The 25,616-nt window shown below is 36.5% G+C and overlaps 1 protein-coding gene across 2 annotated transcripts in view; it reads left to right on the forward strand.

Annotated features, from left to right (window-relative positions):
• Window positions 1-22,968, forward strand: part of KATNBL1 (katanin regulatory subunit B1 like 1) — a 54,903-nt gene extending 31,935 nt beyond the window's left edge. For both annotated transcript variants that reach the window (XM_006140548.2, XM_006140549.3), the window contains exons 2-10: window positions 7,001-7,131; window positions 7,653-7,693; window positions 9,740-10,019; window positions 14,876-14,988; window positions 17,338-17,388; window positions 17,485-17,574; window positions 18,151-18,240; window positions 19,348-19,441; window positions 21,524-22,968. In XM_006140548.2, coding sequence (XP_006140610.1) covers window positions 7,015-7,131; window positions 7,653-7,693; window positions 9,740-10,019; window positions 14,876-14,988; window positions 17,338-17,388; window positions 17,485-17,574; window positions 18,151-18,240; window positions 19,348-19,441; window positions 21,524-21,556 — 909 coding nt within the window. In that variant the 5' untranslated portion in view covers window positions 7,001-7,014 and the 3' untranslated portion in view covers window positions 21,557-22,968. The remainder of the gene's footprint in view (window positions 1-7,000; window positions 7,132-7,652; window positions 7,694-9,739; window positions 10,020-14,875; window positions 14,989-17,337; window positions 17,389-17,484; window positions 17,575-18,150; window positions 18,241-19,347; window positions 19,442-21,523) is intronic.
• The last annotated feature ends 2,648 nt before the right edge of the window (window positions 22,969-25,616 follow it).

Below are 25,616 nucleotides of genomic sequence, written 5' to 3' on the forward strand. Positions count from 1 at the left end.
TTTCACCAGTTCAGTCTCATGTACTTAATCTATCTTCTGTTGTGGTTCAATCTTCCCAATTAAATTCTGGGATATAATAGTCAACTCCAGAGTTGTCCCTATGATTAAGTTGACTATTTCTTAATTTATTTCCGTGTGTCTGTATTTAATTTTCCTGGTATAGCACTCCCTTCAGAACTTCTTGGAGATCCGATCTGGTGCTGGTAAATTTTTTCAGGTTTTGTACAATTTGAATATATTTTTCCATTCTTTCCTTGCTCACATTGTTTCCGATGAGAGGTCCGCTGTTAGCCTGATGGGATATCCTTTGTAAGTAACTTGATGTTTCTCTCTTGCCAATCTTAGTATCTTGTCTTTGTGGTTTTGGTCAATCTGGCTATAATGTGTCTTGGAGAAGATCTTCCTGGGTTGATTCTATTTGGGGTCCTTTGTATTTCTTGGGACTGGATCTTTGAATGCCTCTCTAGGTTTGGAAAATTTTCTTATAGGAGTTCCTGGAATGGATTATCAATGCCCTTAGGAGTCTCTTCACCATGTGGGATACCAATTATCCAGATGTTTGGACGTTTGATGGTATCTAGTATTTCTCATATATAATTCTCATTTTTGGGAGCAATTTTCTCAGTCTTTATGGTGGATTTTTCTAGGCCAGCGATTCTGTCTTCTACATCTATGATTTGATTTTCTGTGTGGTCTAGTCTGCTTTTAATACTTTCAAGGGAGGTTTTGACTTCCTGTATTATAGCCTTTATCTCTAATGGATCCATTTGATTCTTTTTTTATGGTGTGTATTTCCTCTTTCAGATCTTGCACGAATTTCCTCACCTCTTGGAACTCATCAGCTCCTTTCTTCTGCCTTTGCAGTTCATTGTCTCTCTTCTCTTCCATCGCTGTTAGCTTTGTCACTATGAATACTCTAAATTCTTTATCTGACATTACCATGAGTTTCATTGTACTGTCTGAGGATGAAGAAGAATTATTCTTTTCCCTTGGAGGAGAGGTGTTTTCATGCTTTCCTATATTTCTTGTGACCCTGCGGTGATTTCTGGTCATCTGATGGATGGTGCATTTCTTCCTAGTTGATGTTTAGTCTGAGCGTTCAGAGGCGTGCAGGAGGAGGTGATCTGCAATCTTTCGTTCTCTTTTTTTTTTTTTTTGAGAGGTTTTTGCTATAGGGCGCGTGCGCTCGCCAGACAGACAGAGAGAGACAGAGAGATAGAAAGCAGGAAATCACCCCCCAGGGGGGATGGCCACGCCGCAATCCCTTCTCCTCCATTCTCCTCTCGGGATCCTGGGCACGCACGCACACGCGCCCGGCGTGAGTTTAAGCCACCGGGTCCGGGACTCGAACCGCGGTAGACTACGTGGGAGTCCAGCGACATAGCCATTACGCTAACTGCTGGTCCCTCGTTCTCTTTTTCAGTATGCATCAAATTCATTGGGAATTGAGGAATATTCTGACCCTAATCATACTCAGATGTTTGGATCCTGTTCATTTGCACCTGTGTAGACATTGCATAGAGGCCACTAGGAATAAATCTGGAGGGAGAAGTCTCAGCAGAAAATCTTCATTTTTAGTCAATGAAAACAATAGCTCTAGTTTAGTAGCCATCTCAGGCTCGTCCACTTTCTATCAAATGGCAGGGTCTCATTTTTTATGACTGAGTAGTAGTACATAGTGTACATGTGCCACACTTTCTCAATCCTTTCATCTGTTTGTGGACATTTTGATTGATTCCATGTCTTAGCAATTGTGAATAATGCTTCAATAACATAGATGTGCAAGTGTTTTTCTGACTGAGTTTATTTCTATCCTTTGGGTAGATACCCAGCAGTGGAATTGATGGATCATGTGGTGTTCTATTTGTAGGTCTTTGAGGAACCTCCATATTGTTCTCCACAGTAACTTTACTAACTTACATTCCCACTAACAGTGTAGGAAAGCTCCCTTTTCGCCACACTTATAATTCTTTATTTTTTTAAATCTTAGCTATTCTGACTGGGGTTGGTTGGTATCTCATTGTGGTTTTGATTTGCATCTCCCTTATGATAAAGGATGTTGAACTTTTTTTATATTTTTTTTGGCTGTTCATATGACTTTCTTTGAGAGCTGTCTGTTCAGCTCATTTACCCATCTTTTAATTCTTCTTTTGTTGTTGTTATTGTTCTTTTTTTTTTTTTTCCAGGTAAGCTGTTTGAGTTTTCTGTAAATTCTGGTTATCAGTCCCTTATCTGAGGCATAATTGACAAATATAATCTCCCATTCTGAGGGTTGCCAATTCACTATAATTGTTTCTTCTGCTGTGCCAAACTTTTTAACCTGATGTAATCCCACTTGTCTATTTTTGGGAATTTTGCCTGTGCTTTAGGAGTCTTATTTAAGAAGCCTTTGACTTCTGCGATGTCTCCAAGAGTTTCTCCTGTGTTACCCACTAGTAGTTTTGTTTTTTTTTTTGAAAGAATCATTTTATTTAATTTTATTCATTGTCAGTTGATTGATTGATTGAAGTTTACCAGAGAGAGAGAAGGAAAGTGAGAAAGAAAGTCGCCAGGTCTAGGACTCATACCACTGTCAGCCGTGTGGGAGTCCAGCTGCCTTAACCACCACGCCACCTGCTTGCCCCTCCACTAGTGGTTTTATAGTTTGTTTTTTTTTCTTTTTTATTTTTGGAGAGGTTTTCGTTATAGGGCGTGTGCGCTCGCCAGACATACAGAGAGAGACATAGAGACAGAAAGCGAGAAATCACCCCCAGGGGGGATGGTCACGCCACAATCCCTTCTCCTCCATTCTCCTCTCGGGATCTTGGGCACGCACACACACGCGCCCGGCGTGAGTTTTAAGCCACCGGGTCCGGGACGCGAATCGCGGTCGACTACATGGCAGTCCAGCGACATAGCCATTACGCTAATTGCTGGTTCCCAGTAGTTTTATAGTTTGAAGGCTTGGGTTTAGATCTTTAATCCTTTTTGAATTGATCTTTGTTAGTGGTGAGAGATAGTGATTCTCACTTTTTGATGTCCTTGTTATTACCAGTTCCTAAACTGGAGATTCTGCTGTTTATCTTTGCTGGTTGCTGATTTGACTTTGTTAGATCTGCTAAGTTACTTACTACTTTTGCTTTGTGTTGGGTTGTTGGAAAAGTCATGATATATTTTTCTGTTTTTCTATACAAAAATGTGAAATGACTTTTCCCATGACCCAATAGTTTCCAAAATGTTGTTGCTATTACCTCATTTTCTCTTTGTCCTCATGGATTTTATGCCTTTAAGAATCTTACTTGGGCCCTCAGGTGGCATGTTGATTAAGGATGCTGGACTCCCACATGGCTGACCACGCACGGTTCAAGTCCTGGACCTGGCAGCTTGCTTTCTTGCTTTTCTTTTCTCTATCTCTCTTTGTCTCTCTCTGGTCAAATTAAAAATTAATAATAATATGAATAAATTTTTTTTTTTAAAGAAGAACCTTTTACTGTCATTTAAATGGGATTTCAGGGAAAGGTAGTAGTTGCAGGTGTTCAATTCATTAGCTTTAACTAATGTCTCCTTTTCTTTAAAAAAATAAAAAAGAGGTTTATATTGTGGATTTGAAGACAAGACCCTTTTATGAGCTATCTTCTATCCATCTCTCTAGCACCATTTCTCACCTACTACAGTTGGCCCCCAGCCTAAGCTCCAGATACATGTATCTACTTAGATTACCAAACAGGCTATGTTGCCTTTCAATTCTGCACATGCTATTTTCTCAGTGTGCTGTTGGTCCTTTAAGACTCTTTAGTTAAGCTTCACTGATCTGTGTGGGTATTCTCTGTCAAAGCGCTAATTGTATTATTGGAATTCCCTATTTATTTTAGTTTTCAGATAAACTATGATATTTTTCTTCTTCTTTCTTTTTTTTTTTTTTTTGAGAGGTTTTTGCTATAGAGCACATGCGCTCGCCAGACAGACAGAGAGAGACAGAGAGATAGAAAGCAAGAACTCACCCCCCAGGGGGGATGGCCATGCCGCAATCCCTTCTCCTCCATTCTTCTCTCGGGATCTTGGGCACGCACGCACACGCGCCCGGCGTGAGTTTTAAGCCATCGGGTCTGGGATGTGAACCGCGGTCGACTATGTGGGAGTCCAGCGACATAGCCATTACGCTAACTGCTGGTCCCGATAAACTATGATTTTTTTAAAAACAGAAGTCAGCCATAGTAATAGGTGTCTTTACTGAGCACATTGAAGAGTCAGACCCTTACATGCATTATATCATTTAGAGTCTCACAACTCCTGGTGGTGGTGTTTTCACAGTGTGTTAATAATACATAGTTTGCAGAGGAGAACCCCAGCCATAGTCCTTACTCAAGGTCACGGGCCAGGAAGTCACAGGATTAGAGGCCAGTGTCTATTTACTTTTAAAAAGTTCTCACTGTAGAGGTTTCTTAACGCAGGGGAACTGGTAGAAGGACCATCCATGGGTTAGCTGCAGGAAATCTTTGAAGACACTATAATTATTTGCAAAATTTCACATGAATATGCATATTTTTGGAGAATTTAGAGTGTGTATCAGAAATACCTAGGCTGCTTTATTTTTTTATTTTTATTTTTTGGAGAGGTTTTCACTATAGAGCACGTGCGTTCCCCAGAAAGACAGAGAGACAGAAAGTGAGAAATCACCTCCCAGAGGGATGGCCACACCGCAATCCCTTCTCCTCCATTCTTCTCTCAGGATCTTGGGTATGCACGCACATGTGCCCGGCATGAGTTTAAGCCACCAGGTCCAGGACTCGAACCGTGGTTGACTACATGAGAGTTCAGTGACATAGCCATTACACTAACTGCTGGTCCCCTAGGCTGGCTTTTTAGAAATTTAATAGTTTTAGACCCACCCCAAAGATCTGCTGAGTTACAGTAAGTCTCTGAAGTTAAGTGCCTTGTAAAATGCAATTTTGAAAAGCTTCCTAAATTATTCTTTATACCAGGATCTCTGAACACCATCTATATTAACCTTTAGACCTGGCATATAGTGAAAACTTTGTAAATGTTTAAAGATAGAGTGAGGGAGGAATTTATATTTCGGGCATGACCTAAAGTAAATTTCCTATGTAAGACCAGAGCATAAGTGGGAAAATCACTGATTTTCTCTATAATATAAATAAAGTGATAACATCTATCTGTACCTATCCTCTCCCTTTGTATATAATTGGTGAAATAGCAGAGCTTGGATTATTTTTTTTTTTTTCAAAGGTAGAGGGTAACTTTTTAGAGCTAGTTGAAAGAGTGAAAGAATAGTGCCACAATAAACATTGATGTGCAAGCACTTTTCCGATGAATAATTCTTTGGTCCTTTGGGTAGATACCAAGGTGTGGGATTGCTGGATCATATGGTAATTCTATTTGTAGATTTTTGAGGACTCTCCAAATTGTTCTCTACAGTGGCTGGACCAATTTACATTCCCACCAACAGTGTAAGAGAGTTCCCCTTTCACCACACCCCCACTAGCACTTATCATTTTTTGTTTTTTTAATCTTAGTCATTCTGACTGGGATTAGGTGGTATCTCGTTGTTATGATCTGCATTTCTCTTACAATGAGGGATGTTGGGCATTTTTTCATATGCCTTTTGGCTATTCGTATGTCATCTTTAGAAAGTGGTTTTTTCCAACTCATTCTCCCATCTTTTAATAGGGTTGATCATCTTTTTTCAGAACAGCTGCTTGAGTTCCTTGTGTATTCTGATTATCAGTCCCTTATCTGACACATACTTTACAAAAATATTTTCCCATTCTGAGGGCTGTCTATTCACACTAATTACTGTGTCATTTGCCATGCAGAAACTTCTTAGTCTGATGTAATCCCACTTGTCTATTTTGGGGATTATCAACTGTGCTTTGGGGGGGGTCTTATTTAAGAAGTCTTTGCTTACCCCAATGTCTCCCAGAGTTTCCCCAGTGTTTTCCAGGAGCAGTTTTATAGTTTGGGGTTTTAGGTTTAGCCCACGAACAGATGAATGGATTGAAAAACTGTGGCACATATATTCTGTGGAATACTATTTAGCCATAAAAATTTTTTTAAAACCCTGGCTTTTGACAGAAAGCAGAAGCATATGGAAGATTTACTGCTGAGTGAAGCAAGCCAGGCTATAAAGGGGAGACATTGTATGTCCCCACTTAATATATACTGAGTGTCCATGTTCTGTGCTGAAACTGATTGACTAAAGGATATAGAAACACAGTATATGGATGTAAATACCAGATACAGTGTGTGTGAAAGAGTAGAGTCTGAGGAAGAACATTTAGAAGAAAAATAGAGAGGCAAAGCATTAATATGACATAAAAAATGTGGTATTATCTGTTGAAGATAATTTTGTAGTTTTATCAACTGGACTAGGAAGAAATGTTCACATGTTGAGATATTTACTTTGTAAGGTAAATAACGCGATTGAATGTATAAAAGAAAATGGAATTTAAAATTTTTTTAAAGTTAAACAAATATATAAATATAAAAAAAGAGTGAAAGAAAAAAATCTAGGGATAGGTGTAGGACAACTCAGATGTTTGTACTCTGATTTTGGTTTCTCTGGCTTCTTGGATTATATTTGATCCCATGTTTTCATTCTAAAATGTTAGGTTTTATACATTTGGCTGTCATGGATACTGCTAGTTTATAGACCTGTTTTCATAACTTGTACACTTATAAAAATAGCTAGTGATATGGAAAATGGGGAGATTGATATGTTGCCTTGGTAACATATTAATGTAATTGGTTACAACTAAAGAATAAGAACAGAAAGATACTAAATTACCTGGTTACCTGCCCGTGCTCCCTCTGTGTTTAAGGTTTTTAAAAATATATAATTAAATTTTTTATATAAATTTATGTATAAATTATGTAATATGCTTTACTCATAAGCCTTTTTTACACAGTGTGGAACTAATTTTGTATGTTTATGTGTGTAATAAATTATCAGACTCTTTTGTTTTTTATATTTTCTATTTATTATTTTTACTTTCTTGTCTAGGCATTTAAAAGATTATGGCATCTGAGACCCACAATGTTAAAAAACGGAACTTTTATAATAGCATTGAAGATCATCCCATTGGTCTTCCTAGAAAAAGGATCTCTAATTTCACTAATAAGAACATGAAGGAGGTAAGTCTGTGGTTTCTAAGTAATAGGTAAAGCAGTTTAAACTGTGTGTTATTCTGGTCAAGTTGTTTGAATAGTGGGAGGATAATTCTGCTTAATCACCTTATGTTAAAATAAAATGATTGAAGTATAAACATTATATTCCTAAATCTCAGAAAACTTTTTGGATAATATACTGTTTCGATATAATTTAAATATTTTAGCTTAAGAGGAATCGTAGAGATTGTTCACCATTGTGACTCATGAGCATTGATACAATTTTTAAACTATCTTAAAATTCAACTCACTTATTAAACTTCCTGTATGTATAAATATGACTAGCATGAAAAGTAGGTAGATGGATATATTGCTTTGCCAAAAATGCCTACAATGTTGTTGTGCCTAATGACTGGGACTACAGCATCAGAAAACTTTAATATACAAGACCTACTCTATGAATTTTAGATTTGTTGATAGCAGTTCTAAAATTTACGTAATTATTAAAAAACTTAAATATGCTGCAATTATCTGCTTTCACTCTTCAGGTTAAGAAATCTCCAAAACAGTTGGCTGCTTACATAAATAGGTAAGAACTTCTTTAAACTTTGTGGGAAGCAGCAAATACTGAAAGCTGAGTAAAGATGAAAATAGTAGAAAAACTTATCATAGTAACATTTATTATAATAATGAGCTCTTTATCAGATAGGTTCTGTACTAATTTATATCAATATTACCTCTATGTACTCAATAGAATACTTAATAGGTATACTACTTTTTTTGTAGAGAAATTTTTGCTATAAGGCACATATGCTCACTGGAGAAGCAGAGAGAGACAGAGATACAGAAGTGAGAAATCACTCCCTGGGGGGATGGGCACTCCATAATCCCTTCTCTGTTCTCCTCTCGGGATCTTGAACACGCATGCAGGCACACATGCACCTTCCAGGTCCAGGACTTGAACTGCGGTCAACTACATGGGAGTTCAGTGACATAACCATTACACCATCTACTGGTTCCCTCAATAGGTATACTTCTAACAGCTGAGGAGATAACTAGAGACCACAGAAATTAAGTGATTTGATCAAGGTTATGTGTGTATAGCAGAGCTTTCTAGAGACTACATGACATTTGATAGCACAGTAGACTGAAATGCAGGAGCACAAATGAAACTCCACCTGTCTTCTGTTAATTACATGTTAGAGATTTACAAAAAATATGAAACAGTACCATTCTCCTCACTGTTTTATATTGTTCTAGAGAATATGGTTTTTGTTTTGGTTAAAATAGTCTATGTCAATATATAATGAGGGTTTTTTTTTTTTTAATGAACTAACAAATATTTTAAATTTTTTCAGCTTTAATTTTTTTTTTTAAGAGATATTTTTTGTTATAGGGTGCATGTGCTTGCTGTAGAGACAGAGACAGAAAGTGAGAAATCAACCCTCATGGGAGACGGCCATGCCACAGTCCCCCTCTCGGGATCTTGGGCATGCACGCACATGCTTCCAGCATGAGTTTTCAGCTGCCAGGTCCGGGACTCAAACCACAGTCAACTATGTGGGAGTCAAGCAATGCAACCATTATGCCACCTGCTAGTTCCTTAATTTTTGATATCGTAAATATCAATGGATAGTACCCACATAAATTGTTAGACTTTTTAAGTCTTTAACAATTTTTTTAATTAAAGAATTATTTTATTTAACTTTATTTTATTTATTTAAATTTGACCAGAGAGGGACAGAGTGAGAGAGAGAGAGAAGAAAAGTGAGAAAGCAAGCCTCCAGATCCTGGACTTGAACTGTGGTTGACCATGTGCAAGACCAGCAATGTAACCAATATGCCATCTGCTGGTCCCATGTCCTCAATAATTTTAAAGAGTACAACATGTCCTGACACTAAAACACTTGAGAACCACTGTATTTAACCACGAAATTTGCTCTATTATGTTCTCTTACTGAAACAAAATTAAACATACTTTAGTTTCATCAAAATAAACTTTAAAATATTGAAACTTAAACAGTTCGTCACTTTCTTAGAAAAATATTGTGTCTAGAAAGTGTTACGTTTACTGCCAAAATGGTCTTTACCATTGCATTATAAAAGCATCTAATTAATTCTTTCTCTCTTCATTTGATACAAAACATCATTCTTTTCATTGCCTTCCAGATCATTTGTAACTTCCTATTTAGTTTCTTTTTCAGACTAAGAATTAAGATTTGTTTTTTAAGGGGCTAGCAGTTAGTGTAATGGCTATGTCGCTGAACTCCCATGTAGTCCACTGCGGTTTGAGTCCCAGACCTGGTCCCTTAAACTCACACCAGGCATGTGTGTGTGCATGCCCAAGATCCCGAGAGGAGAAAGGAGGAGAAGGGATTGTGGCATGGCCATCCCCCCTGGGGGGTGATTTCTCGCTTTCTGTCTCTCTGTCTCTCTGTCTTTCTGGCTAGTGCACGTTCCCTATAGCAAAAACCTCTCAAAAAAAAAAAAAAAAAAAAAAGATTTGTTTGTAAAGTATTCTATTTTTAAATCCAGTAGTTCCTGGTCATGGAACATGGCCTATGAAATCAATGTTTAAAATTTTTCAAGAGTTTTATATAGTTATTTCTAATTAAAAAATATATTATTTTTACAGAACAGTTGGACAAGCTGTGAGAAGCCCAGATAAACTACGTAAGGTGATCTATCACAGAAAGAAAGTTCATCATTCCTTTCCAAATCCTTGTTACAGAAAAAAACAGTCCCCTAGAAGTGGGGGCTGTGACATGGCAAATAAAGAAAATGAACTGGCTTGTGCAGGCCACCTGCCCGAAAAATTACACCATGATAGTCGAACATATTTAGTTAACTCCAGTGATTCTGGTTCTTCACAGACAGAAAGCCCATCATCAAAATATAGTGGTTTTTTTTCTGAGGTAAGTAGTTTTTCTAAGTCATTTTTAGCTTTATGCCTGTTGTACTATTGCTTTTTTTTCTTTGCCATATTCTACTAGCAGAATAATTTACCACCCATTGAATACAGATTTATTTCAGTGATAGTGCTTCCTTGAGACAATTTTCTAAGTTAATCAAATTTGGGTCAGTAATCTATTTCCTTTCTCTAATTAATTAGCATTGTCTAAGATAGAATGAAATGCTTGACATGCTGCTATAAATACCCAGAAGAGCAAGTTGGCCAGTAGCAATTTAAAAGAAGGGAAGGGGAGAAATCTTGTCTAAAACGTGTACCACTGAAGCAATGATGCAGACGTTTTTTTCCTGAGCCGTCAGAATTGCCTTTGCCTGGACAGATCTGTTACAGTTTGCTGCTCTTCGGCTTAAGCAAAATTAGTTCTTTGACCAGGCTCAAGGGAGTTTTGGGGGGTGGTAGAAACAGGCCAGCTCCATAGCTTGGTGGTTAAGGTAGCCACATCTCACATGGCCAGCCGTGTGGTGGTTCAAGTCTTGGACTCAGCGGCTTGAGAAACATGCTGGGTACATTTGCATGCATACTCAAAATTCCAAAAGGAGGGAGAAATGGAGGAGAAGGGATTGTAGAATAACCATTCCCCATGGGTGATGGGGTGCTTTCTCCTCTTCCTCTTTGTCTCTTTCTGGTGAGTACATACGTCCTCTAGCAAGAAAACCCATGTTAGAAATATTTTAAAACTGGATTGTGATTATGGTTGTATAACATTATAAATCTAAAAAGCATTAAATTACATACTTTCAATGGATGAATTTTATAGTATATAAATTATACCTTAATAAAGTCATCTTTACAAAAAATGATCATTTGAAGGAATGGGTTAATAAAATTTACAAATGCACTAGTTTACAATAATAAGTAGGTTTAGGGCTAGCCAGTGATATTAATATGACTGGAACCCACCTGGCTGACTGCACAGTTTGAGTCACAGGCCCATTGGCTTAAAAAGCAGACAAGATGTACATACGTGCATGCCCAAAACCCTGAAAGAAGGGAGAAATGGAAAAGAAAGGATTACAGTGTGATCATTCCCCGTGTAGGGTGCTGTCTCTCTCTGGCCATCACATGTACCCTCTGGCAATTTTCTTTAAAGGGGGTCAAAAACATGTTTACTATATAAGTTGAAGAAAATAAATTCAAGGAAACATATTATTTATCTTCACATTTAGAAATAGCAGTATTAGGGACCAGCAGTTAGCATAATGGCTATGTCGCTGGACTCCCACGTAGTCAACCGCGGTTCGCGTCCCGGACCCGGTGGCTTAGAACTCACGTCGGGCGTGTGTGCATGTGTGCTCAAGATCCCGAGAGGAGAATGGTGGAGAAGGGATTGCGGCATGGGGGGTGATTTCTCGCTTTCTGTCTCTCTGTCTGTCTCTGTCTGGTGAGCACACATTCCCTATAGCAAAAACCTCTCCAAAAAAAAAAAATAGCAGTATTAAGTTTTTGATTTATCTTTTCTTTTCATACTCTATACATTGTTTGATAACTTTTTATTTTATTTGCTTTGGAAAACAACACTGTTTCTTTCTGGCATGACAGTTTGAAAAGCATTTTCTGAAATACAGAAGCAGAAAAAAAATCTTTTAAAATTGAAATGTATGGCCAGACAGTGGTGCAATAGTGAAAATGCAACACATTGTGAGGTAAAAATGCAACCCTCCCACATGGGAGAGTTCTGGGTTTGTGTCTAGAAACCTCCTTTTTACACTGGGCATATATACGCCGACAATTCTGGACTGGCTGAAAGTGGACTGCAGTGTCAAGACTCTATTGGGAATGCGTGCTGTCTCTATCTCTTCCACTCATTGAAGAAATTAAAAAAAAAAAAAAACTTAAAAAATTTTAATGATAATAAGTGCATATAGGTGAATGAAGATATCTAGGATAATTGCAAGTAATAAGATTTTTAAAAGGTAGAAAATAAAGTGTTATTGCCAAAAATCATGATGAAATGATGTAAAAGAAATATTTCATCTGCCAGAGAAACCATTTTTAATTGTAAAAATAAGATCTTGAGTAATAGAAAGTTAAAGGGTATAGAAGGGAAGGGAGTGAATGGCATTTGTGAGAAAAGAGGAGCCAGGAGCATTCGACATAATTATCATGGGCTCTGGAGTGACCACAAACCTTCGTATTAAAGAGAAACTCTATTGTACTAATTCATTCACAAATATTTATTGTGAACTTTCCACTGATAATCCTTAACACTGCTATTTCCAAATTTTCAATGTCTTCTGCAGTCTCTGAGATGATAAATTGAGGGGTAAATAACAGACACTACCCATAATTTCATGCAGTTATAAAAGTGATGCCCTAGACCAACACAGATCATAGAAATTATGTATTGTGAAGGAAAGGACTTGTGACTGTGTAACCAAAAATCTGACCTAGATTGTGCCTTTTGTTGATTCTTCACTTAAATTAAGGGAATAAACTTATGAGTACAAATATCTCTAAAGTTTTTTTCAATTATGTATTTGTATCACTGCCACAGTGAGACATTTCTCTTAATACCCTACTTTTACTTTGCTTCCTCATTGTCACTACTTTTCACAAACTTTCCTTAATCTCATATTTAACTAATAGATTTATTGATTGCCCTTTTCTCATTTCAGAGATTTTCTCCTGATTGACCTGCTTTAAAACTCCAAATTTAGGGGCTGTCAGGTGGCATGGTGGTTAAGGGTGCTGGACTCCCACATAGCCGACTGCAGTTTAAGTCTGGGACTTGGTGTCTTACTTTCTCGCTTTCTTTCTCTCACTCTGCCCTTCTCTGGTCAAATTAAAATAAATAAATAAAGTTAAATAATTCTTTAAATAAATAAAATCCAAATTTAAAACTGTATTATCTGTGGGACCAGCAGTTGGCGTAATGGGTACATCACTGGACTCCCATGTAGTTGACCGTGGTTCGAGTCCTGGACCTGGTAGCTTAAACTCACCCCAGGTGCATGTGCATGCATGCCCAAGATCCCTAAAGGAGAATGGAGAATAAGGGATTGCAGCATGGCCATCCCCCCTGGGTGGTGATTTTTCACTTTCCGTCTCTCTGTCTCTCTGTCTTTCTGGCAAGCACACGTGCCCTATAGCAAAAATCTCTCAAAAAGAAAAAAAAAAAAAAAACTATATTATCTGCTTAGTGTTCGAATATGTGTAACATTTGATCTAGCCGTTAATCTTAACAAAAGCATTTATGCAAGTGGACATATTTATATTTGTCTAGAAGTTCACCAATGCATAGTTTTAATAAGTAAAAACCAGATCTAATGTAAATAAATTATAGCATATAAAGACTGGAAGATATGCTTTTTTTTTTTTTTTTTTAGTTTTGCTATAGAGCTCATGTGCTTATCAGAGAAAGATGAGGGTTAAGAGGGGTTGAGAAATCACCCCTCTGGAGAGATGACTGCAATCCCTTCTCCTTTCAGGACTTTGGGCATTTATGGATGCATATGAGCCCAGTGTTTTGTTTTGGTTTTGGTTTTTAAAGATTTACTTACTTATTTAATTTTATTTGTTATTATTATTTATTTTTTAATTTGACTAGAGAGAGAAAGAGGGAAAGTGAGAAAGCAAGCCACCAGGTCCAGGACTTGAACCATGGTCTGCCATGTGGGAGTCCAGCACACTAACCACCTTGCCAAGTGCTGGCCCTCCCAGTGTGTTTTTCAAGCCACCTGGTTGAGGACTTGGAACTGTGAAGTCAGCTATGTGGAATCTAGCTGCTCTAACCGCCATGCCGCTGACTGTCCCCACTATTATTATTATTTTTTAAATGATGTTTATCTATGTTTTGTCATTGCAAATATTCATATAGGTGGAAAACAAGATTTTCAATTGTAGGTATTTTAATTTTTTTCAGAGCATTTATATGTGTATCTAATATATCTTTGTCTAGAAAATGGTTTGTAACTATATATACCAGTCTTAATTGTGATTACTGCTGGGGATGATATTGGATGTTTTTGTGAGCAAGTAGAATATTCATTTTTTAAATTTAACATAACTGTGTTATTTAAACTTTTTAAAACAGTATATATTACTTTATTATATGAAAATAGATTTTCTTTTTTTTTTTTAATTGCCAGAGAGTTCATGCACTTTCCAGAGGTAGAAAGAGAATGAGTAAAAGTACCCATCAATGGGATACAGTCTTGCTGCAATCTTTCCTCCTCTATTTCTCCCTGCTTTCAGGACTTTGATCATGCACATATGAACCCAACATGTTTTTCAAGACCCCCAGGGCCAGGACTCAAACCTTGTTCAGCCATGTGGGATCTGGCTCCCAATAAACACCACTTAACCAGTGCACCATGGGGCTGGCAGAAGAATTTAAATGATAATGTAACATTGTTACAAAACTCAGTTCTTGTGGTTACCTTCTCAAGCTATTCACTTGGTAATAACTAGCCTATATGTTTGACTTTTTCTTTTTTCCACGTTAGTTATAAACTAAGTCCTAGGTTTGTAAGTTAGCTAAAAAATCATTTGTTTTGCAAATTATTGGGATTTAAAAAACAATTTAGAGAGTGCTTTCTCTCTCTCCCTCCCTCTCTCTTGTGAAAAGAAGAATGGTAGCAAGTAAGAAAAAGTGTTAGTGAATAAAACAACACCCACATTTGTTCAGATCGTTTTCTTTGTTTACTGTGTTCAATTCTGATACTCTCTTTTGAGGCCTAGTATAGAAGTCAATTTGCATCATTTAAAACTATGTCTACTAGAATGATTTAACTAAATAAAAAAATAGTTTTATATCATGTTTCAGTGTTATTGGTAACAGATTCGTTTATTGTCTTTCAGGTTTCTCAGGACCATGAAACAATGGCCCAAGTTTTGTTCATCATGAGATTGAACGTAGCTTTAACTTTCTGGAGAAAGAGAAGTATAAGTGAACTTGTAGCTTATTTGGTGAGGTAAGTTTAACCTTTGCTCTTTGTTCAAAAACAATAATAAAAATATTTTTCAAAAAAAGTTGCTAGAGGGCATTTGCATTCTCAGGGGAGAGGAATGAGAAAGCACTCACCATGGTGGACCTCCCTTCCATTTCTCCATTCTTTCTTTCAAGATTTTGGGCATACACACACGCTCCCAACACGTCTTCCAAGCCACCAAATCTGGGACTTCAACCACAAAATTAGCCGTGTGAGATCTAGCCACCCTAGCCACTGTACCACCAACTGACCCTACAGAAGAACTTGTTATATTGAAAATTATGTTTATTAGGACCAGGCAGTGGCATGGTAATTAAGGCAGCTGGATCTCACATAGCAATCTTGTGCTGTTCAAGTCCCTGTTCAACCCAGTGGCTTGAAAGGCATGTCAGGCAAGTGTGTGTACTCGCCCAAAAGCCTGAAAGGAGAGATGGAGGAGAAAGGATTGCACTGTGGCCATTCCCCATGGGGGATACTTTTGTACTTTTCTCTGGCTGTCTCTCTCTCTCTGTCTTGTTCTGGCAAATTCCTGTACTCTCTGACAGATTAGGAAAAAATGTTCTCTCTAGACTGACTTTATGGCCTAATGGTCCAGGGAACTGAATCGCACATAGCCACTGTGCAGTTCGGATTCTGGCCCCAGCAGCTTGAAAAACACTGGGTGCATGTGTGCCTAAAATCCTGACAGGATGGAGAAATGGAGAAGGGAGTGCAGTGTGATTGCACTCCACTGGGAGGTTCTCTCTGTCTCTGTCTCTCTCTGGTGAGCTTACACATCCTCTGGCAAGTTTTTCTTTTTTAGGTGATTATCTGTGTAGAATTTTTTTTTTTTTTTAAGAATGATTTATTTGGGACCAGCAGATGGCCTAATGATTACATCACTGGACTCCCATGTAGTCGACTACAATTTGAGTCTTACATTCAGCGGCTTGAAACTCACATCAGGTGCATTTGTGTGTATGCCCAAAATCCCAAGAGAAAAGTGGAAAAAGGATTACGGCGTGGCCATCCTCTCGGTGGCGGGGGGCGGGGGTGTGATTTCTCACTGTCTGTCTCTCCAGCAAGTGCATGCACCCAATAGCCCAAAAAAGAAAGGAAGAAAGAAAGAAAAGAAAAAGAAAAACTCTCCCTCAAAAAAAAGAATTATTTAATTTTTTTTCTTATTCTTATTATTTAAATTTACTATAGGGCACACACACTCACCAGAAAGAGACAGAATGAGAAAGCAAGCCGCCAGGTCTGGGACTTGAATGTGGTTGGCCATGTGGGAGTCCAGTTCCTCAACCACGACACTACCTGTTGGCCCCACTGTCCAGAATTTTAAACTTCCTACCTTTAGCTTCAATGAAGATAATTTGGTCTAAATTACATTTATTACCAGTCTTAAGAATAACTATAATACAGATAACCATTTGTTTTATGAGATTGAAGACAGGTATCACTTTTTTTTTTTTTAAGAGGTTTTTGCCTTAAGGTGTGTGTGCTCGCTGGCGGGGAGAGGGAGACAAGAAACAGTAGAAGGAAAGTGAGAAATCCCCGCCCCCTCCAGTTAGGGGTGGCTACGTTGCAATCCCTTCCCCTCCCAGGATCTTGGGCACGCATGCCCATGTACTTGCTGTGAGTTTCAAGCCACCAGGTCCAGGACTTGAACCATGGTTGGCCATGTGAGAGTCCAGCGATATAACCACTATGCCATCTGTGGCCCCAAGCTGTCACTTTTTTTTTTTACTATGATTCTTACTTAAGTAACTACGAGATACCCATATGGGAAAACTAACCTTTTAGAACTCCCCTTTAAGTAGGAATTTTAAACCTTACCTTCCTCATTGTATTCAAGAGTCTCAGACATTACCTAGTGAGGCTTCCATTGACTACCTTATTTCAGAACCCTTATTCTTCACTTCTCGTCGTCTTTTCCTGGTTTTTTTTTTTTTTTCCACACCACACCACTTACTGTCATCAGCTTAATCTACAGGGAAACTTCAAAAAGTTCAAAGAAAATGGAATTCAAGTACAAGTTTATTTGGGTACAAAAACAATGTTGAATACATGCATCATTTTTAAATAATTTGCATTTCCATGAACTATGTGAAGAACCCTTCTGTATATTTTATTTGTTTGTTTATTGTCTCTGTCTTCCCTACCTTTCCCACAACCCACACTCAATCACATTCTGTTCACTGCTATATCCTCAGCATTGGAATCTTCATAGACACTGACATTATTTGGTAAATGAGTGAATTTCTGAAAAGCAGTGTTAAGATTATAATATAACAGTAAAAAAAGCAAATTAGCTCTTCTAAGCAATGCCATCCTTTTTTGTACCCACAGGATAGATGATCTCGGAGTTGTGGTAGATTGTCTTCCTGTGCTGACCAATAGGTAAAAAAAACAATATATTTCAGAAAAAAAAGTAAGTTTAAGAAGGCAAATTATAGCCTGTTCATATTTTTGTAAGTTAATTTTTCTTTATTTTAGTTTACAGGAAGAAAAACAGTATATCTCACTTGGCTGCTGTGTAGACTTGTTGCCTCTAGTAAAGTCACTACTTAAAAGCAAATTTGAAGAGTAAGTGCTAATTTGAGTGACTATTCATTTTTTTTTCTTAAGATGTCCTTGTTTTTGTGCTTTTTGAGTGTATAGCAGTAGTTGGGGCTTCATGGACATAGATGATTTCTATTTTTAAGGAACTTAAAATTACGTTAGCAAAATAATGTGAAATTATTAAAGAACAATTGCAGAAGCATCTAGGAACAAGTTAAAAGACAGTTTTGCAAAGTAGGTCATGAAAGTAGTGAAGTGAGTTTGTTTTGTTTTGTTTAATTTATTCATGATAGATCATGTACGAGTATACATGAGGTGGGTAGGTCTGTCTATGGTGCAATTCCCTTCCTCTTCCGGCCTCCAGCCTGTCTGACCCTGGGCACTGCAATATGTGCCTGGTGTGTCTCAGGCAGACTAGGCCAGGGTTGCCACATGGATCCAGCCTCTCTTGAGCAGCACGTTACCTCTGCACCCCAGAGTCAGCCCAATTGCATTTTTAACAAGTGAAGAGGTCAATGCTATGTATGTATTTTGGAAGGAGAGATTTTCTTCTGTAAAGTCTGGTAGATGATAACATTTTTTAACACAATATCATTTCAGATATGTAATAGTTGGTCTAAATTGGCTTCAAGCAGTCATTAAAAGATGGTGGTCAGAACTATCATCCAAAACAGAAATTATAAATGATGGGTGAGTATACCTTTAAACAAATTCATGTTGAATTTTTCTTGAGAAAAATAGCTTGATTACACTAGGAAGTAATTTTATCCCATGATCATTAGTATATCATATTTATTTTCTTCATTTTCAGAGGACTGTTAACCTGAGATACTATTCATTTATGAAAATCACACATGAAATTTGAGTTCCAGAGTCTAGTAGTCCCTGTAGCTCTTCTTGCAGAACCCTACCTTTCATTTAGAAAGAAAAACTGCAGTAGTAACTTATTCCTATATTTATCCTATGAGAAGGAGTGGAAAAGGCGATGATGCCCTTAAGTGGAGTGAGGAGTGGAGGCATCCTGCAAGATTTTTTTGGCTACTTAGACACTAACTTGAGAGTTCAGGTTATTGTTAGGTTGTCAGAAAAATCACGACATGTTTTTCTATGCAAAAATGCAGCATGACTTTTACAACAACCCAATATATTATAATTATTATAATTTAAGTATTGCCTTAATGTGAATATATGTGAGTATTCTACCAGATGAGCCAGATTATATGAACACACACACACACACACACACACACACACACACACACACACACTCCCAACCAACAGTCTTCAAGTCCATAATTTTCTTTCTAACCTCTCAAAATTTCCCATTGCATACCCAAGAACAAGTTCTCCAGCTTCTTAGTTGTTTTCTTATCTGCCTTGACAACTAGATAAACTTTAATTTCCATGACTGACATAAACTACTTTAAATAGCTGCTTGCCTGTAAATACCATTTTCTCCTGATAAATACTTGAAAATTAAAAAAATTGATTTTTGTTTTATGCCAGAAGTCATATGCATGAAAGAGAGAGGAAAGCACTCCTCAGTGGGACCTAGTCATGCAATAGGCCTTTCTCCTCCATTTCTCCTACCCATCAGAATCCTAGGCACACATGTGCCCAGTGTATTTTTCAAGTTACCAGGGGTGGGACTGAAACCATGGTTGGCCATGTGGGATGAGGCTCCCTCTATTTAGCACTTAACTGCTCTTCAGCCCCAAAAGTGTTTTCATTAAGTATATTTATACTACTACCAGAATGAATATTTGCTTATTCATTTTCATTTTTCTTTTCTCCTAGAAATATTCAGATTTTAAAACAACAATTAAGTGGATTGTGGGAACAGGAAAATCATCTTACTTTGGTTCCAGGATATACTGGTAATATTGCTAAGGTAATTTATATTGAAGCTTAAAAATTAGAATATGCTCATACAGGTTGAGGATCCCTAATGCAAAATCCGAAATCCAACATCTCGAAAATCTCAAAGTTTTTGAGTACTGGCATGATGCCACAAGTAGAAAATTCCACACCTGAAGTCATGTGAGAACAGGTTGTAGTTACAATGCTGGGATTCAAAAATATTGTATAAAATTACCTTCATGCCATGGGTATAAGGTGTATATGAAACATTCAATAGTTTTGTGTTTACATTTGGGTTCCATACCCAATATATTATATATATGCAAGTATTCCAAAATCTGAAAAAATTCAAAATGCAAAACATTTCTGGTCTAAGGAATTTTTTTTTTTTTTTGGAGAGGTTTTTCTTTGGATGTTTTACCATAGGACAAGTGCGCTCACCAGACAGAGAGAGACAGAGAGACAGAAAATGAGAAATCACCCCCCAGGGGGGATGGCTTCTAAAGTAATTTCATATTTGCAAATGCTTAAGGTCATCGGGGTATGACTGTGACCTTGACAGAAAGCACAAGAATTAGCCACTGAATATGTTTCATATAGAATTACAGAAATACTGTCCTAGAGGATATTTAATGAGGGGAAAATATTTGGGAAAAGTCAAGAATCCAGGTAAGGACAGCATCAAAAAAGACAGTGAACACTCAGGAAACAAGAGATGAGGAACACAATCAAATAGTGTTACAGGGTTAATTTTTCACTTTGCTTTTACTAATGTCATACTGTTTGAGAAAGTAAAGTTAAAATCATAGTATGAATTTGACACTGGTGGTATTTGCTTGTCTTAAAGGTACATTGTTAGCTTAGTTTCTAATATTGGGTTGTCAGAAAAGTCCTGACATATTTTTCTGTTATTCTATGCAAAAATACATCATGATTTTCCAACAACCCAATATTAAAACTTTAGAAAACATTGGTAGTTAAAGTATAATTACAGGGGGAAAAAATTGCCAGGAAATATTTCTACCCTCTTACTGGGCATATTCCTGTCATAATTTTTTTTTACATTTTTTGATTGAAAAAATGTAATATTCTAAATGAGAGGATTTATGTCATGGACTTGGGTGTAAAATTATTCTCAGAGGGCCAGACTATGTCATGGTTGGGATGGCTGGATCCTACATGGCCAACTATGTATGTATTTCAAGTACTAGTAACTTGAGAGACATGTCAGGTACATATGTGTGTATGCTCAAAATCTCAAGAAGAGAATGAAGGAGAAGGGATTGCAGTATGATAATTCCCTCTGAGTGCTTTCTACCCTTCCTTCCATCACTCTCTGGCAAAATAAAAGAAAAATTATTCTTGGTTATCTTCGAAAGATGAAGTAAAATGATATTATCAAGCCGGGTGTTATCAATTTGTATCATTTTATTCTATAGAAGTCTTCATGATGAATATCTTCTAGACAGAAATCAATTTCCTATAAGTTTTTTATTGTTACTTTAGATTTTTAGAGCATCACTTTGCTCTGGCCTTTTTTATTTTTTCCCCAGTTTTTTTTTTTTTTCTGTATTCATGATAGGCCATGTATACACGTGCAAGAGAGAGAATAAAGGAGTACTCTCCACAGGGTCTGATCATACTGTGATTCCCTTCTTCTAGTTGTTCAGCTTGTGGGATCCTGCTCTGTATGACCTGCCTGTCTGAGGCTGACCCAGCCAGGGATTCAAACCAGGTCACCATGTGGTATCTGGCTTCTCTTGAGCATCACATCGCTGCTGTATCATGGAGCCAACCCTGGCTTTGAATTTATAAATAGCACTCATAGAATTGCTGTGAATGTTAGCTATGAAAAGGAAAGTTGTTTGAGCACAGGATCCAAAACATTTTACTAAGCACTTAGCAAGCATTTACTAAACACATGCTATATATACGCCCAGCCCTGTGCGAAACACATGTGGTTTGAAAAGTTGAGTAGGGCATGTCTTTTACCCTCAAATGGTCATAAAGGGAAGCTAAGGCTGATCAAGCAACAAAAGAGAAAAGAAGATGGGTGGTGTATATGTATATTAACTGTCCTGGCTAATGAATTTTTTTTGTTTTATCTTCTAAGGATGTAGATGCCTATTTATTACAGTTGCATTGAGAGATTTTTGTCTACTAAAGAGCATTTGGTTGTTCAAAACATCCTTGGACTGTATGATTTCCAAGAGAAGATCTCATCTGAGAACTGTGAACTGTAGAAGAAATCAAAACCATTTTTTCTTTTATAAAACCACGTAATGAAACCACTAATGAAACCCTAACAATCTACTTCACATTGAAGTGGAAAAATAACTGAAAGGAGCAGCTTCAACTTCAATGAGGTCAAAGTGCACTACGAAGATTATTCGCCTTTGCTGCATTTGGGATTTATATAGTTGTTTAAGAACTACTGGGTCTTAATGCAATCCTACATAAGAATATAATTTATATTATGTGAAAAAATAAGACAGGACTTATTACTAGGAACCACAAAGACCAATCATCATTCATTTTTTTTAAGGTTGTGTTTTATAAAAAAACACTTAAATGTGTGCAGCTATTTTCTTATGTTGAAAAAGACTTTGAACATTTAAGACATCATAGCAAATAATCAATATTAAAATGTTTTTGTCCACACTGAGATACTGTGTATGCAAAATGCCTTAATTATTAACAAGCCAATGTTTCATGATACCCATATCTGTTTTAAAAAGTTAAAACCAACCATGTTCTGGCATGATAAAATCATGGACTTAAATCAGGGGGTTACATTCATGTAGAATGTTATTGTCGAAATGTATTCCACACCATTTTTAAAACTTGAGAGTATTTTTAGGTCTCTGGGTTTTTTTTTTGCCGGAAACATGATATCATGTATGTATGCGTTATCCCTATGAAAGGAAAAAGGTGAATATGTATCTGTATGAATGTTTAACTGGAAATGTCCATGGAGTTGGCTAATTTATATTCACTTTTTATTGTATATAGATTTCTAATATTTTTCATTTCTGTATCATTTAAACTTCTGTCATTTGAGTAAATTTACTAAATACTCTATTTTTTGCTTTTTAAAATTCTGATTTTATATGCATTCTAATTCTTTTTCAGTATATATGTTTTAAAGAGTTACCTACTATGCTTTAGAATTGTTTACAGTTAATGCTGACCTTGTTTAAATTCCAGAACTCCACATTACTACCTCCTCTAATGGTTAGTACAATATGCCAGCAGACTATATTAGTTCTTCTTTTTTTTTTTTTTTTTTTAATATGCTACGTTTAGTTCCGTGAACTCGACTCTGGGCTATCAGAATAGTTCTAAGTCTTACCTAACCTGAAAATGATTGGTGTTTAATACCATAGCTGGTGGTTCATATATCATCTCATCCTTAGTAATCCTAACAGGCATCTGAGCAAAGATTTGTAGTAATCAAATTCTCTGCAGTGATCCTGCAAGCACATGAATGTAAACCTTTAGCATTTACCCAATAGTGACTACTGATGTAAATTGCAGGTATCATACTTGCTGTAAAAATGTTAAAAAAAAAAAAAAGTTACCTTTCACTGAGTTCTATTTTTGTATAGCTATTTTTCATATAGCTATGTATTCCTCAAAGTGAACATCAATTGCAGTAATTGGTTATTTTCTTAAATCTTTCGGTTAGAATAATTTCAGGTAACTGCACTTTATAATTTGAGAGGTGAGTTACTTAAGTCGTTTTTTTTAGACCGTGGGAATTTGAATTGTAAACCTGCATCATCACCATGAAAGCTTAAGATGATGAAATACAAACTTTCTTTGTTCCTATTCCTTTAGTTATCATTGTCTTATCTAGCAGTTTGAACCAGTTAACTTGATTGGAGTATGGTGCTAATGAGGCTAAGAACAGGAGTTTGATCTTTTCATAAGTTTGTTAACTATACACACAATAATTTCATGGCAATAACTTGTCACAGGAAGATAATTCTTATAGCATAGCATAAACCCTTCACCTCAAGTGGAAAGGTAACTCAAATAATTGGCATATGTGATATTGCAGACTTCTAATATTTAAAATGCCATGTTCAAAATAAGATACCTAGAACACTAATTCTTAGTCTCACAGTTTTAAATAATACTGGGTCAGTGTGTGTGTGTGTGTGTGTGTGTGTGTGTGTGTGTGTTTCTAGGTCAAATCATTGACTAAACAGTATTTTAAAAATCAGATTTCAATAAATCAAACTTCAGTAAAAATTAAGTACAGAATAGGAATAAAATATAGTAAGCAAAGCAGAGGCATTAGCCTGTTAACACCGAGTTCTTATGCCTAAATTTAGGTTTGTGGAAGGTGTGTACAAAATTCAGTACTCTATTTTGTATACTCAAAGCTCCAGAAGGCAGCAGAATCTCGTTCTTAAAGATTATTCAGTAGCACACACTCCCAGTTGCTGTTCTTGATCTCTGCAGTTTACCATAGTACCTACCTCTCTTACTGAGTTGTGATTCATCTTAAGTGATTTTCAGATTCTTGGATTAAAGATGTTAGACATAATGTTGATGTTAAACTCTTCTCATGCTACAGCATTTTCATTATAAACAGTGTTGATTTCCAGAAAGAGCCAAAGAAAGTGTTTACAAAATGTTTGGCTGTTGTATTGGCCTACATGAGGACAGCTGCTGTCTGCCATTGTTCATTTGAGGCCGTGCTGCTAAGCAGCATACAGCATTGAGGGACTACCCAAGGTCTCTGTGCCCTTTCAGTTCTTCTACCCTTTAAAGGTATTTGTACTTGATTTTCCTAACTTTACAAGTATAAGGACAGATAGTTAATTGAGGTAATTGAGGATCAAGTAATTTGCTCTTACCGGGAACCAAGTGAATGCATTTTGAAATGAGTGATTATGATCAGAATAAGGGTTAAAATGGGAAGCAAGTATTATGAGGGGGTTTTAAAAATTAAATGTTTGGCAGTAATGTCAATGGTGATTGGCACTGATTATTTACATGAATCATGACATGTGAGAATTTGGATATAAGTATCTATATCCACTTTGGGAGTCATAAATATTTGCACTGAACTTTAAGGAATATTGGGGAATTAAAATCAAACACCTCTAAACATACATGGTACATGTCATATCCTAACCTTAACATGGTTGCATGGATTCAAAGCTGTATATTTCTGGCCTTTGAAACAGTAGTTCTCTCAAACTTAAAATGTTTCTATATCCTACAAGTTGTTGATATAATTAGTGGATAACTAACTGGTGTGATGATTATTAGCTATTGAATGCTGATAGTAAAAATAGTATTTAAATGCTTAATTACTTGTTAGTCTGAAAAGGCAAGATTTCATTAATGTTTCATCAGTCATCCACAGTTATTTTTCTTCCTATTTAGGAACAAGATAGTAATATATCCATTATATTTATTGATTTAAAGAAAAAAATTAGAATTACAAGCAGCTGACTCATCTGGGATGATCTATTTGGATACACTACTTACCTTTCAGTACAAATTTATTTTCTGGATTACTTTAGATGGAAATACTATTGCTGGACATATGTTGGCAGGTGTTTATTCCTATGTTGTTCTTTCTTAGTTTCTAATTCTTCTAACTATGAAAATTGTCATAAAAAGTTGTGACGCTATTTCTCTCTTCATTTTTTAATTCTGTAACAGGAGTATAGAAAAATAATTCATTATTAAACACTGTATGCTCTAATTTATAACATAGCTTGATTGATTCGGTAACAGCACCAACTATAACAATAAAAATAAATATTGTATAACATATACCCAGTATACTGAGTACATTTCCAGTGCTGTATTTAAAGTAAAAATATCCTGTAATCTCAGCTATTTAGGAGGCTGAGGCAGGAGTTTGAAACCAACTTGGACAACATAGTGACACCCTGGCTCCAGAAAATAAATAAATAATATTTAAAATCCTATAGTCATTATAATTTTTTCTGGGTCAAATTATTAACTGTTATCTTCTAAATATCAAAATTCCTTAAAAATTGAGTACAGGGGCCAGCAGGTGGCATGATGGTTAAGACACTGGACTTACATATGGATGACCATGGTTCTATTTCTGGAGTTGGTGGCTTACTTTCTCACTTACCCTCTATCTGTTTAAATAAAATAATTAACAAAATTAAATAATTCTTTTTAAACATTAAGTACAACTATAAATAAAA

The sequence above is a fragment of the Tupaia chinensis genome, unplaced genomic scaffold (genome assembly GCF_000334495.1).
Source record: "Tupaia chinensis unplaced genomic scaffold, TupChi_1.0 Scaffold000037_21, whole genome shotgun sequence".
Lineage (NCBI taxonomy): Eukaryota > Metazoa > Chordata > Mammalia > Scandentia > Tupaiidae > Tupaia > Tupaia belangeri.